This window comes from Plecotus auritus (genome assembly GCF_963455305.1).
Source record: "Plecotus auritus genome assembly, chromosome: 6".
Lineage (NCBI taxonomy): Eukaryota > Metazoa > Chordata > Mammalia > Chiroptera > Vespertilionidae > Plecotus > Plecotus auritus.
In genome coordinates, this window is record NC_137773.1 from 102,519,882 (window position 1) to 102,534,553 (window position 14,672).

Consider the following 14,672-nt stretch of genomic DNA (forward strand, 5'->3'; position numbering starts at 1 on the left):
GCCCATGCACAGAAGTTGGTTTTCGGCTCTCAAAAGAAATTTCAATCATTGTACTGTTGATATTTGGCTCTGTTGACTAATGAGTTTGCTGACCACTGTCCTAGAAGGTTGGAGTGAGCAAGGATGCTGAATATAATGGAAGCAGAGTCCAATCAGCCACGAGAAGAAGGTAAGAGCCACATGGGGCCAGGGGGAGGGAGGTGGCATTACTGATTTTATGGATCAAAATGTTTGTGGATGGTGGTGAATGCAGAGGCTCCGAAGTACAACAGAGGGAGAGTTGAAGAGAATTTGCTAATGCCAAGTGGCACCATGTGGTCGAAGAGGACACAGCAATAAGAGAAGAGCCCTCCAGGAGGGAAGTCATAGAGTATATTTTTTGGAAAAGAAAGTGAGGAACAGGATGTGACCATTTTAAGGGAGAGACAAATATTTTGAATTAAAGGAGCCTATGTTTGGAAACAAGAGTGTGTGTATGGAAAATGTGGTTTAGAAAATAATTTTCCACGTTTAAGATTAAGGAAGTCAAAACCAAATGAGAAATACCTATGAATGTGCATGTTAGAGAGGACTTTACCAGAATAAATCATGAAAAATCCCCGGCCAGAGTGACTCAGTGGTTGAGCATTGACCTATAAACCAGGAGGTCACGGTTCGATTCCCGGTCAGAGTACAGGCCTGGGTTGCAGGCTGGATCCCCAGTAGGGGGTGTGCAGGAGGCAGCCAATCAATCTCATCATTGATGTTTTTATCTCTCTCTCCCTCTACCTTCCTCTCTCTGAAATCAATAAAAAGGAATTTAATTTTTTTTAATCATGAAAAAGTATGAGGCAACACCATGTTTTAAGGGAGGTGTTCTGAAGCAGGTATTCTGGAATCTTATGCCAGAAGGTATCCCTGAATAGATTTTCTTCTGGGAGCTTTCTTTAGAATGACGGTTTGAGGAAAGAGTACAAGAGTGTCCACAGGTCCAACATCTTAACACTTAGCACATACCTTATCACCTAACACATAGGTTGGCACTAACCAGGCAAAAAGCCGAAAGAAAGAAAGAGAAAGAAAGAAAGAAAGAAAGAAAGAAAGAAAGAAAGAAAGAAAGAAAGAAAGAAAGAAAGAAAGAAGAAGGAAGGAAGGAAGGAAGGAAGGAAGGAAGGAAGGAAGGGAGGGAGAAAGGGAGAAAGGGAGAAAGGGAGAAAGGGAGAAAGGGAGAAAGGGAGAAAGGGAGAAAGGGAGAAAGGGAGAAAGGGAGAAAGGGAGAAAGGGAGAAAGGGAGAAAGGGAGAAAGGGAAGGGAGAAGGGAAGGGAGAAGGGAAGGGAGAAAGGGAGAAAGGGAGAAAGGGAGAAAGGGAGAAGGGAAGGGAGAAGGGAAGGGAGAAGGGAAGGGAGAAAAGAAGGGAGAAAAGAAGGGAAAAGAATGGGAAAAGAGAGTTCCACACAATTTCTGAGGAAAGCTATAGTTCAAAAAGAAACAAACTCCTCCAAAGGATACTTATAAGTCCTTCAAACTCTAAACCAATCTATAAAAAAATTAAATATTTTTATTGATTTCAGAGAGAGGAAGGTAGAGGGTGAGAGAGATAGAAACATCAATGATGAGATTGATTGGCTACCTCCTGCACACCCCCTACTGGGGATCCAGCCTGCAACCCAGGCATGTACCCTGACTGGGAATCGAACCCGTGACCTCCTGGTTTATAGGTCAATGCTCAACCACTGAGCCATTCTGGCCAGGGCTTTTTCATGATTTATTCTGGTGTCTCAATAACTGGTAAAGTCCTCTCATGATTATTGAGCTTTACTGATAGTGGGAAGAATTCTCAAAGAAATCAGGTAAAAATGGGAGAATAGTTTGTGGAATGCAATTCCATATGGCCTAGATCTATGTTTTGTTTTAGAGAGTGATCATCTTATGGTAGAGGCCACATTCAAGAGTGAGAACACAGGCCAACAAAAACATGTTCACATGAACAAATATAATATCTGTAGATTGTATTATTTGTAAAGAAATGTAAGGATCCATGAAAATGAATTAACGTATACTTCTACAAATGTGTGCAATCCGATCAGGAGGAGTGCTGCTGTTACCCCAAGATGCTGCAACCATGTCCCTTCTCCTTCTCTACTTTCACTCTGCAAAGTGAGTTCCTGGCCCTTTCACTTTCTCTGTGGCTATTATAAATTAGAAGCTCCACTGTCAACTTGCCTCAATTGAGACCAGCTGGATGCGCTTGCATGGACCTGCTTTCTGAGCTGGCCACCAGGATTGCTGAAACATCTCCACCTAGCAAACTGGCTTTCATCTCCAATACAACATCTGAGACTGTTTCCCTCAAAGAGCCTCCTTTACTGATATATACTCAGTGGCCAGATTATTATGATCTCTGAATGCATAATAATCTGGCCACTCAGTGTATATCCTATATAATAAAAGGCTAATATGCAAATTGTCCCTCTACCAGGAGTTTGACCAGCAGGCATGCCGGCCAACCACCCATGTCCCCTCCCCCTGACCAGGCTGGTTGGACCCCACCCATGCATGAATTCATGCACCGGGCCTCTAATATATATATACACTGAGTGGCCAGATTACTATGTGTTCAGAGATCATAATAATCTGGCCACTCAGTGTATGTTTTAGGCAGCCTTGGAATGTTGCAATCAGACCTTACCCGCCTTTCTCTCTTCCTTATGATCACACACATAGTCAACACATTCTAAGAGAGCAGTGGAGGCAGGTAAACAGAGGGTCAGAAAAAGCTCACCAGGGAAGAGAGGGGAGAAAGGGTTGGAGGGGATTAAAATACATCTTTCCTCGTTAGATGGATCAGAAAAGATTCTTCCTAGGCTGGTACCACTTTATTTCAGGGGACTATAAAATCATTCTGCATTTTTACCATTAAATATCAGAATATCAAACTATTAGGGACAGCTTTTCAGCTTTGTTCATCCCCCAAGTCACCACCACTTAGTGACAGCTCCAAACGGGCAGGCCTTTTCCTTTCTGAAATAACATTAACTTGGATTTGGGTATCTTCAAAGACAAATGATAGTAATCAAGGTAAGATAAACCTGGAAGAGAAAGAGTCCCCCCTGGTCACCTTGGGAAAAAGAAGTGATGTTTTCTCAGATATAACAAAGATCATGGAATATAAGAAAGCATCGAGAAATTAAGGCAACAGGTAGATAATAACATTTCGGTGGATAGATGAAAAGAAGCTGAGACGGAGAATCAAGGTTGGAAAGGTCAGTACTGTTGAAATAGGCAGTCAGGTCAGCTTTACAGAGAATACTTACAAGTAATAGAGTCCATCACATAGGAAAAATCCATAACTCTTCAAATGTTCAGAAGAGAGCGCCTGACTGTCCTGTACCCTGGACTGGGCTCACTCTCATTCTGCTGACCCCTTTCCCTCCATGCCAATTCTCTATATGGTATTCCTCATCTATTACAAATAGACCTTACATAATGGAAAACAAAAGTTTCTTTCTTGAGGTTCCCTTAGCACAGTTAACTAAAGTGATTTTCCTCCAAACTATACTGGATACTTAGTAATAGCAAGAGATAAACAGCAGTGTAAAACACAAACATAAGCATAGTCATTGACTTAAAATGCAGCAAACTGCTCTTCGCAGAAACTCCAGCCAAAAGGACTGGGGTATCTTTCTGTACCTTGCCCTGTTTCCCTATTTTATTTCCCTTCTTTTTTTCCATAACAGTGCTCTTGTTAATTGTTGAATGACTTTACCCATATATATTGGTTCTACTTTTGATTTGGGACTTAGTGTTTCTGTGGTTTATATCCCGATGCCTTGCTCTTTCCTAACGCTGCTATGTAACGACTCCTGTCACATGCCTTCCACCAGAACTAGGCTTCGTGACCAGCACTCTCTCTTCCCCATCCTTTTCTTACTCATTTAAGAAAATATAAACCTGTAAGACAAGGAGAGTCCCTCCTGAGAGGAGTTTTCCACCTGAAAGGAATCTTTGAAAGAGGACTCAGGACAGAGGGGCATGCATGCTCTGGAATGGCCTCCTCTGGACGTGCCAATAACACACACACACACACACACACACACACACATGCACCCAGCTGAGTGGCACTGAATTACCTGTGATAATTACTGTCACTGTTTGCAGCGTCCGCAGAGCTGTCACCTAAAGCCTGTGCAGGGAGGTATTGGCCACAGGTTATTGTCCATGGACAGGAACACAAAAGGGAATGGCCGCATCCAGAGGAGATTCCAGTTTCTTGTCCAGGGATATGAAAACTAGGGGGAAAGACTGGATTAGAAAAATCAGTGGCCTGGATTGAAGATTGCTGTGGTGGATCACTTGTTTCAGAGTGGCATATCGCAAGCCTCCAAACATCAAGGTCTCGTCCCCAGACTAGCGGGCCCAAGAGTATCCTAACACATTAGCCAGAAGGAACCTGCTAGGCCTGGTTAGGTGGATGTCCCTTGTAATGGATTTTGAGGAAGTTTAGGGCCAAGCATAACTACTGAACCTCTGGGAAGTAATCCTCTATTCTGCCTCAGAATTAAAATTAGTCCAACCATGGCAACCCTTGTCCTAGAATTCATAAAATTTTTCCTTTTTCCTTCTTAAATTCTCCAATATCTCCTTTCTTTTTCCTTAACCTCAACCTCAAGTCACAAGAGTGGATTCTTCTTTTGTGTGTTTTTTTAGTTAACTCTGCCTGTGACTGGAGTCCTGCCTCACTTCTTAGCTGTGGGCCACAAATCTCTTGGATTATGACTATATAGTTATTATCATTTTTGAGTTCTAGTATCCCGGACATAGGTTCTTTGCCAGATATATGTACTACAAGTATTCTGATAAATCTCATATATATACAGGTGACCCTTGAACATGAGGCTGGGGAGTAGGAGCACCAGCCCCTGTGCTGGTGAAAATCAGTGTGTAGCTTTGACCACAGGAAATTGGTTTCAGGACACCTGAGATACCAAAATTCATGGGTGCTCAAGTTCCTTATATAAAATGATGTAGACAATGCATATAGTCAGTCCTCTGTATCCACAGACTCCCTGAAATTGAAAACATTGTACTGTTTTCCATACCCGGTTGTATGAATCTGTGAATGCAAAACCTGAGGATACAGAGGGCCAACTGTATATTTGTTGAAAAAACTTCACATATAAGTGGACCCATACATTTCAAACCTTTGTTGTTCAAGGGCCAACTGCACATGCAAGTATTTTCTCCTAGATTGCAATTTGCCTGTTCATTTTCTTCATGGATGTTGCCTTTTTATGATGATTCATCATAAACCATACTTTATTAAAATTAAAAACTTCAAACTTTAAAAAGGCAACATCCCTTTTGCTGTGTGTGAACAAATCTCTGCTCCCCTTGGTTATGAAGATTTTCTCTTAATGCTGCCTTCTAGAACTTTTATTATTTTAGTTTTTCATTTAGGTCTATGATGCACTTTAAGTTAAACAGGTCTTAGGTCAGGTCCAATGTTTACTTTTCCCATATATATAGCAGGCTGTTCCAGCACCATTTGTTGAGTTTCTTTGGTACATTTACACAAGTAGAAAAAAATCAATAAGTACATATATCTGAGAGTCAATTCCTGGACTTTTTATTCTGTTATATTGAACTGTGTATCTAATTTATGACCTTGCTAAACTAACTTATTAGTTTTAGTAGTTTCCCCCGCTATTTTGATTCTGCTTTTTCTTGTTGTACCTTTTCAGCAGGACTGCAAATCACAATGCTCTTCATTGACTTGTCACATCAGGGAGACCCAGTGGCTATTTCTAAGTCAGCTTGTGCAGCCAGTTCAGTGACTGCCGACCCTTATTCAGCCTGGGCGTGGCTGTGTGTCCTGTTTCGTATCCTGATGCCTTGCTCTTTCCTAACGCTTTTGTGTAACGACTCCTGTCACATACCTTCCACCAGAACCAGGCTTCGTGACCAGCACTCTCTTTTACCCATCCTCCAATACTTTGCTTAGACAAAAGTATTAGCCAAGAAATTTAGTTTAGAGGTGGATCTTCCAGCCTTTACCCTGGATAAGGCTGTCTCCATGGGGGGAAATTTCACATCCATTGGTAACTGGTCATTTAAAGGCTTTATAACTGTTCCCTTTATTGTTGTTTGTTTCTTTGATTATGATAACATTTATTCCTTTGTGGAGTAAGTAGAAGATCAGAAGAAGTTGTAAATTTGAGGAAGAGGCACTCATGTCTGGAATATACCAGGACATTTTCACAGCCCAGCTACCAGAGGGCACCTTTTCTGACTCATTATGTGTAGGCCTCCTGTCCTACTAAGAAATCCACCAATAAAGGATATGATGTTCTTGGCCAAAATGAGGGACCCAGAATTGAGTGCAGAGAAAAATGAAACAGTGAGGATTAATTCACCTTTTAAAATATAAAACTACCTACAAACAATATTCACTAGTAAAAGCTCTCTAAGTGTGAGGATCAGGACAGGTCCAAGCTTCTGCTGACCCCTGGGAGATGAAGTCCTCATGGTCTGTTGCTGAGGTTGGGATGCACACCTTCTAGAGGCTGTTAGCTGGTTCATCTCCCTGCACTTACTAAGCTCCTGCTGTGGACGGACTATGGGAACAGCAGACACTTGCTGCAGGCTCTATCACAGACAGTAGACAGAATTCCTTATGTTCCTCCGAACCACCCCAGAGTCCAAATGAAAGAAGGGTACAACCTCCCATGTCCATAATCAGATGTCCAGTGCTCACTACCACACTTCACTATCCTAGGCCCTGCTGGCCTCAAAAATCTCCATTGTTTTCTGCGGTACCAACCAGCAGGGGCATTGGTACTTGGTTGCTCCTCCCCTGAGTTAAAGTCTGTGCAAGGGAAGCTAAATGAGGCAGATGTCTGAGAAGCTGGGAAGCAGTGGTGAAGGCTGTGGGACTTACCTGGCACCTGCAAATAGCATGCAGTTAGTTACCATATTTCCTTGATACTAGAGGAAATCCTTTCACATTTTAACATTTATGAACTAGGGATATTGCTTTTTGGATATATGGATAACACACACACACACACACACAAACATTTAATGAGCTGATGTTCCCTTTTTCCTCTTCAATAACTTTACTAAACCAATGATGTATTTACCTGCATGTTACTTGTCATTAGAAGAAATGTATCCATTGTCATGGAAATCCATGATATTAACGGAATAGATTTTAAAACCACATTTTAAGGTGATTAGTGCCTTTCTCTTTTGCATTAAGAAAACGCAGCATACTTCTCCTTTATGAGGCAATTGTGACACCTGCTGTCAGAAATAAAGAACTTACTATAGTCACTAGCTGGCCTTTCCTATGAAAAAAAATATTGCAAGAACATGAAAACTTCTAGGAGGACATGAGCAAATATCAGTCCACTTTTTTCCTGACCATTGAAATTCCTGAATTAGGCAGGTAGCATTAGGCAGGTAGCAGCCCAAGGCCTGTCTGTCCTTCCCCCATCTTTTCCTGAGGATTTGGTCATGAGTGACTTAGTGACTACAAGGAGAACAAATATTTGCAGACATCTACCCATCCTTTGGGAATATCAAAATTTCTAGTTTCTTCTGTAGATTTGTTGCTATTTTTTAAAATACAAATAAATTGAGGTGTAATATATGTACAATAAAATACACTTTTTAAGGATACAGTTCAATGAATTTTTACAAATGTCACCACTACCACCATCAAGTTATACAACATTTTCATTACCCATTTTTATGCCCTACCCCACTCAGCCCCACCCCACAGCAGACCCTGGCAGTCACTGATCTGCTATCACTCAGTAGTAAGTTTGTGTTTTCTAGTTTCAGGTAAAAGAAATCTTACAGTATGTATTCTTTGAGCCAAGTATCTCACTCAGCATAATATTTCAGAGATTCATCTATTGTTCTAGTGGCACAAAACATTTTAGTGGGTCAGGGTTTCATCGGGGCACAGGAAAGCCAGTGGTGTCTGGGACCTCAGCTGGAAAGACTGGCAGTGACTTAATGCCAGGGGCCCAGAGCATCTGGAGGCAGTGTCGCTCACAGGTGCTTGATGCTGGTTATTGTCAGAAATGTCAAGTGCCTCTGTGGACTGGAACACTGATATGTGGCCTCTTCATAGATTGGCAGCCTCAGAGCAGAAGCTATATGTCCTTTCCTGACCTAGTCAAGAAGGTTATATGACATCACTTCAGTTGTTTTGTATTGCTTGCAAGTGCACCATGACGGTCAGTCCTGAATCAAGAGAAGGTCCAGCAAAGAATGTGAAAAAAAATCTTTGAACATATTTTAAAATTTCACTGTGTACACTGGCAGTTCATTTTTTTTTTAAATCACTTAGTAGTGTACAAGATGCTTCTAGTGCTCTCATCACTTAGGAATTACAAGGGTTTGGGGAGGCCTGTGTCAAGGATAGGGTCAAAGACCAAATATTAGAACAAGAAATTCTCCTATCACTTAGGAAATTACAAGAGTTTTAGAAGTTCTGTGTCAGGAATTGAGGGGGAGAGACTAATATATATATATTTTCTCCTTCATGCACTCCAATTCATCTCAGGTATCCACATGATTATATGATTAAAAGATAAGTCTAACACAATATTTCTGTGTTTAAAAACTTTGTGGCCATTGCCTTCAGGATAAATAATTATCTTTTTACTCTACAGTGGTCGGCAAACTTATTAGTCAACAGAGCCAAATATCAACAGTACAACGATTGAAATTTCTTTTGAGAGCCAAATTTTTTAAACTTAAAATTCTTCTAACTCCACTTCTTTTTTTAAAAAAATATATTTTATTGATATTTTACAGAGAGGAAGGGAGAGGGTTAGAGAGTTAGAAACATCGATGAGAGAGAAACATTGATCAGCTGCCTCCTGCACACCTCCTACTGGGGATGTGCCCGCAACCAAGGTACATGCCCTTGACCAGAATCGAACCTGGGACCTTTCAGTCCACAGGCTGACGCTCTATCCACTGAGCCAAACCGGTTTCGGCACCACTTCTTCAAAATAGACTCGCCCAGGCCGCGGTATTTTGTGGAAGAGCCACACTCAAGGGGCCAAAGAGCCACATGTGGCTTGCGAGCCTCAGTTTGCTGACCACTGCTCTAGCAAATGGACCTCTATACCATCCATCTCGGATTTAGTGGGTAGCTTCATCTCACAGCACAGCCCCATCCCCGAATCCTGTTTAACCTGTTCCACTGCTAAACACATCTCTATTGAGCACCCAGTTTGAGATGTGATCTGACTTCATCTAAATTATTTTTCAACAATTTTATTTTAATTCATACAATACTCTATTATAGAGTTCATACCTGTGGATAAATCTCATCATTCAATTAATATCTAAATATTATATATATAATTGTATACTGTTTAAGTGAGTACAGTTGACCCTTGAGCAACATTGGTTGAACTGTGTGGGTCCAATTATATGTGAATTTTTAAAATAAATATCTATACAATTTTGATCCATAGTTGGGAGCACGCAGATGTGGAGGGCCAATTGTTTTGTTTTTATTCCTCTTTTTTTATTTCTTATTTTTTTTAATTTCTTTACTGATTATGGTGTTACATATGTGTCCTTATTCCTACATTACCCCTCTACCTCCCCTCATGCCCTCTCCCCCCCTGTTGTCTGTGTCCATTGGTTAGGCTTATATGCACGCATACAAGTCCTTTGGTTGATCTCTCCCCCTTACCTCCACCCTCCCCTACCTTCCCTCTGAGGTTTAATGGTCTGATTGATGTTTCTCTGTCTCTTGATCTATTTTTGTTGATCAGTTTATGTTGTTCATTATATTCCATAAATGAGTGAGATCATGTGATATTTATCTTTCTCTGCCTGGCTTATTTCACTTAGCATAATGCTCCCAGTTTCAACCATACTGTTGCAAATGGTAAGAACTCCTTCTTTTTTACCACAGCATAGTATTCCATTGTGTAGATGTACCACAGGTTTTTAATCCACTCATCTGCTGATGGGCACTTAGGCTGTTTCCAAATCTTAGCTATTGTAAATTGTGCTGCTATGAACATAGGGGTGCATATGTCCTTTCTAAATGGTGTTTCTAGTTTCTTGGGATATATTCCTAGAAGTGGGATCACTGGGTCAAATGGGAATTCCATTTTTAGTTTTTTGAGGAAACTCCATACTGTTCTCCACAGTGGCTGCACCAGTCTGCATTCCCACCAGCAGTGCACAAGGGTTCCTTTTTCTCTGCATCTTCACCAGCACTTGTCGTTTGTTGATTTGGTAATGATAGCCATTCTCACAGGTGTTAGATGGTACCTCATTGTTGTTTTGATTTGCATCTCTCGGATGATTAGTGACTTTGAGCATGTTTTCATATGCCTCTTGGCTTTCCTTCTGTCTTCTTTCGAAAAGTATCTATTTAGGTCCGTTGCCCATTTTTTGATTGGGTTGTTTATCTTCTTTTTGTTAAGTTGTATGAGTTCCTTGTAAATGTTGGAGATTAAGCCTTCATTGGTGATAACATCGGCAAATATGTTCTCCCATGCAGTGGGCTTTCTTGTTTTGTTGATGGTTTCTTTTGCTGTGAAAAAGCTTTTTATTTTGATGTAGTCCCATTTGTTTATTTTCTCTTTAGTTTCCATTACCCTAGGAGCAGTATCAGTGAAGAAATTGCTTTGGCATATGTCTGAGATTTTGCTGCCTATGGATTCCTCTAGTATTTTTATGGTTTCCCATCTTATGTTTAAGTCTTTTATCTATTTTGAGTTTATTTTTGTGTATGGTATAAGTTGGTGGTCTAGTTTCATTTTTTTGCATGTATCCAATTTTCCCACCACCATTTATTGAAGAGACTGTCTTGACTCCATTGTATGTTCATGCCTCCTTTGTCAAATATTAATTGAGCATAGGTGGCTTGGGTGGATTTCTGGGTTCTCTATTCTATTCCATTTATCTATATGTCTGTTCTTGTGCCAGTACCAGGATGTTTTGAGAACAGTGGCTTTGTAATACAGCTTGATATCTGGTATTGAGATCCCACCTAGTTTGTTCTTCTTTCTCAGGATTGCTGTGGCTATTCAGGGTCTTTTTTTATTCCGGATGAATTTTTGGGAAGTTTGTTCTAGGTCTGTGAAATATGTCGTTGGTATTTTAATGGGGAGTGCATTAAATTTATAGATTGCTTTGGGTAGTATGGACATTTTAATGATGTTGATTCTACCAATCCATGAACATGGTATGCTCTTCCACCTACTTATGTCTTCCTCTGTCTCTTTTTTCAGTATCCTGTAGTTTTCTGCATATAGGTCTTTTATCTCCTTAGTTAAGTTTATTCCTCGGTATCTAGAGGGCCAATTATATACATTGATATTTGCCATTTTATATAGGGGACCTGAGCATCCTCAAATTTTTGTATCCCTGGTAGGGAGACCTGGAACCAATCTCCCCACAGATACCTAGGGGGACTATTAATGTAGATAAGTTTTGGAGGAGTCAAAAGTATAACTACCACATATTGTTAGAGATTAATGAGCAATTGCCTGATAGAATGAGTGCTCAGGGTGTACATTTTATTTCATCATTAGATAATAGGGCTAATTTCAAGCCTGATTTAAAATCGTGCATTCCGAGTTAAGGGGATATCTGAGGGCCAACATCACATCCTTAACTTTGTCTTTGTGAAGAGACAGGCTTGCTGTGGGAATTTTCTGGCACAGGCTTGGGAGTCATGCCCAGCCTCTGCCCATGATTAATGGAGTGCTGCTAGTACAGGCACACAGAGATCTCGCTGTGCCGGAAGGTATGACTATGGGACAAAGCATTGGGCAAGCTATAGAGATGCTATCACATTCATTCCTAGTTTCAGAAAAAAGGCACGATGGATGTTCAATCTATTAGAAATAGTAATATGATCTTAGATCCTAGTATTTGATGGTCTTGCCTAGCTCTTTGTCACAGGTGACTCTGGGACCTTTGAGCAGCCTTGTGTTAGATATACAAAGACCCAGAGAAGCTTGAATTTTCAGAAAGCATGGAGTGGTAGAGGAACCTTTTGCAATCACAATAAATTTATAATGTTTATCATCTATTCTGCAAACCAAGTGCAGCAATAAAGTTATAATAAATTAATCTTCTTAATATACTATGTATTGAGTCCCAACATTGTACAAGGCCTGGAGTTGTTAGACCCTGCAGGGAACATGTGAATGTTAGCCATGGTCTCTGTCTTCAAAGGGTTTGCAGGTATTTCAGAAGATAAGCTGAAAATTTTACTAATACCTCCTGGCATTGCAAGTGTTTGAGAGAAGTAACAGATGGAAGGCATGGGACTTCATTTATATCATTTAACTGAGATCTAAACAAACTTACCAAATACCTTAGACTTCACTATATCTAGTCTACAAAAGCAAGCAGATAAAAGAGAGAAAACTCGCTCAAAGTTTCTCACACACTGACATGTGCACTGTGGGGCAGAGGTAGGCAGAGTATTAGGAGTCAAGGAAAGGAAGAAACAGCTGTTTTATGGTGGGTAACAGAAGTATAATGAAGAATGTGGCATGAGATGTGTGGGTTCAGGAAAGCTGGATAGGAGATGGCCCCTCACCTCAGAAAGTGACTTATTGTACTTGTCAAGTTGGAGGAGAGGGTGGCATGAAATGAAGAATATGATTAAGCCATAAAAGACAGACTCTAAGTTCTGTTCAATCAACCCTTTAAACGGTGTTTCAGCTGAATCTGGAGGAAGATGAAAGGTGAACCAGCTATGTGGGAGAACTCACACAGGGTTCTGATAAAAGGAGCAAGGACACCAAGAACTGAGCAGGCCAACCAAGCAAATGATCAGTTCCTGCTTTTGTTGTTGCAAATCTTAAAATATTTTGCAAAAAATGTCTGGACATAAGTTATTTATTCTTATACTTGGCCACCATGCATCTAGAGTATCCCCTTCAGAAAGACAGAAGAGGGAAGAGTCTCAGACATTCATTGATAATACTAGTTTCTTAAAAATCTATAATAATAAAAGGGTAATATGCTAATTAGACCAGATATCCTTCCGGACATCATTCCAGACATCCTTCTAGACAAAGCCAGGGACAGAGGGAAGCCCAGGTCCTGGGTGCCTGTGGGCAGCCGGAGGGAAGCCAGCTCGGGTCCCAGGTGCTAGAGGGAAGCCAGTGTCAGCAGCTGGGGGAAGGAAGGCCTACTCTTGCATGAATTTCATGCATCAGGTCTCTAGCATATATATGAACTGTAAGGACAATGTCCTTAAAAATGCTTAATTTCCATTAAAAGCATTTATCAAGAGTTTACTTTGTGGGAGGTGCCATTCTAGATATTGGGGACATAACACTGAACAACAGACAACATTATCTACATTACATTTTGTGCAGGTAGATAGATGAAAAACAAATACATAAGTAAAACTCTTCATTGACCAGGTGCTTAGTCTTCATTGGACAAGTGGGAAAGGCGATAAGGAGAGTGTAGGTGTATTGCATGAAGGGATTTGCAGCTCACCTGGCATGACTCAGTGGTTGAGTGTTGACCTAGAAACCAGGAGGTCATGGTTCGATTCCCAATCAGAGCACATGCCTAGGTTGCAGGCTAGATCCCTAGTGGGGGGAATATGGGAGGCAGCTGATCAATGATTCTCTCTGATCGTTGATGTTTCTATCTCTCTCTCCCTCTCCCTCTCTGAAATCAACAAAAATATATTTAAAATAAAATAAAATGGAGTGTACATAGTAGATCTTAATGAAAAAAATGTATTTGAGAAAAGAACTAAGAAAGGTGAGGATGGAGACCTGAAGTTGAAGACAGCATGCTGGCATGTTTCTTCTGGGAACAAGAAGGACAGAGTGGCTGAAGAGAGCTGAAGGGAAGAGGAGGGGATGAGGTGCAAGAGGCACAGGGTGCCAGATAGCGTGAAATCATTATGAGGAATTTAGCTTCTATTCAGTAAGATGGTAGCCATTGGAATATTTTAAAGAGATGAATGACACAGCATTGCTTCCATCTTAAAAGTATGACTTGTTACTTTTGGAAAATAAACTATGAAGGAGAAGCAAAGTAGAGTAAAACCACTTATCAGAAAGTTGTACTAATCCAGGTGAGACATGATTGAGGACTTTTGTCAGAGTGGAAGTGGTGGAGGAGATGAAAGGAGGTTAGATTCTGGGTCTATTCCGAAGGAAGAGTCCACAATATTTCCTGACAGCTTGTGTGGGAGTGGGAGAGAAAGAGAGTGCCAGGACCACCCCCTGATCTTTGGCTTGAGTAGCTATACTGATTGACAGCATTGTCATTTCCTGAGATGAGCAACACATTTGGAGAAACAGTTTTAAGGATGAAGATCGGGAGTTTTGTTTTTGTATATATTTAATTTGTGATGCCCACCAGACATCAAAATGAAAATGCCAAACAGACAAATGAAGGGGAAAAAATATTTCTGGGACCTATAAATTATGTGATATGGTAAGATCTCCAAGGGAATAAGTATAGACTGAAAAGAGAATAAGTTCAAAGAATGAGACCTGGGGCCCTCTGCTGTTTACATGCCTGTAAAATGAGGAGAAATATGTGAAGAACTTCAAGTAAGAAGGAGCAGCTAATGAGGGAGAAACAGTAGGGCTGGAAGTCAAGTAAGAAACATGTATCCAAAAGACAGGGTCAAATAACAAGTCAAACATGGCAA

General features: G+C 40.7%; 1 protein-coding gene across 1 annotated transcript in view; it reads left to right on the forward strand.

Annotated features, from left to right (window-relative positions):
• Positions 1–123: 123 nt before the first annotated feature.
• The window catches only part of ADAM7 (ADAM metallopeptidase domain 7), a gene marked incomplete at its 5' end in the record, with an annotated part of 76,858 nt that continues 62,309 nt past the window's right edge, over positions 124–14,672 (forward strand). The window contains one exon of the mRNA XM_080675482.1: positions 124–169. Coding sequence (XP_080531608.1) covers positions 124–169 — 46 coding nt within the window. The remainder of the gene's footprint in view (positions 170–14,672) is intronic.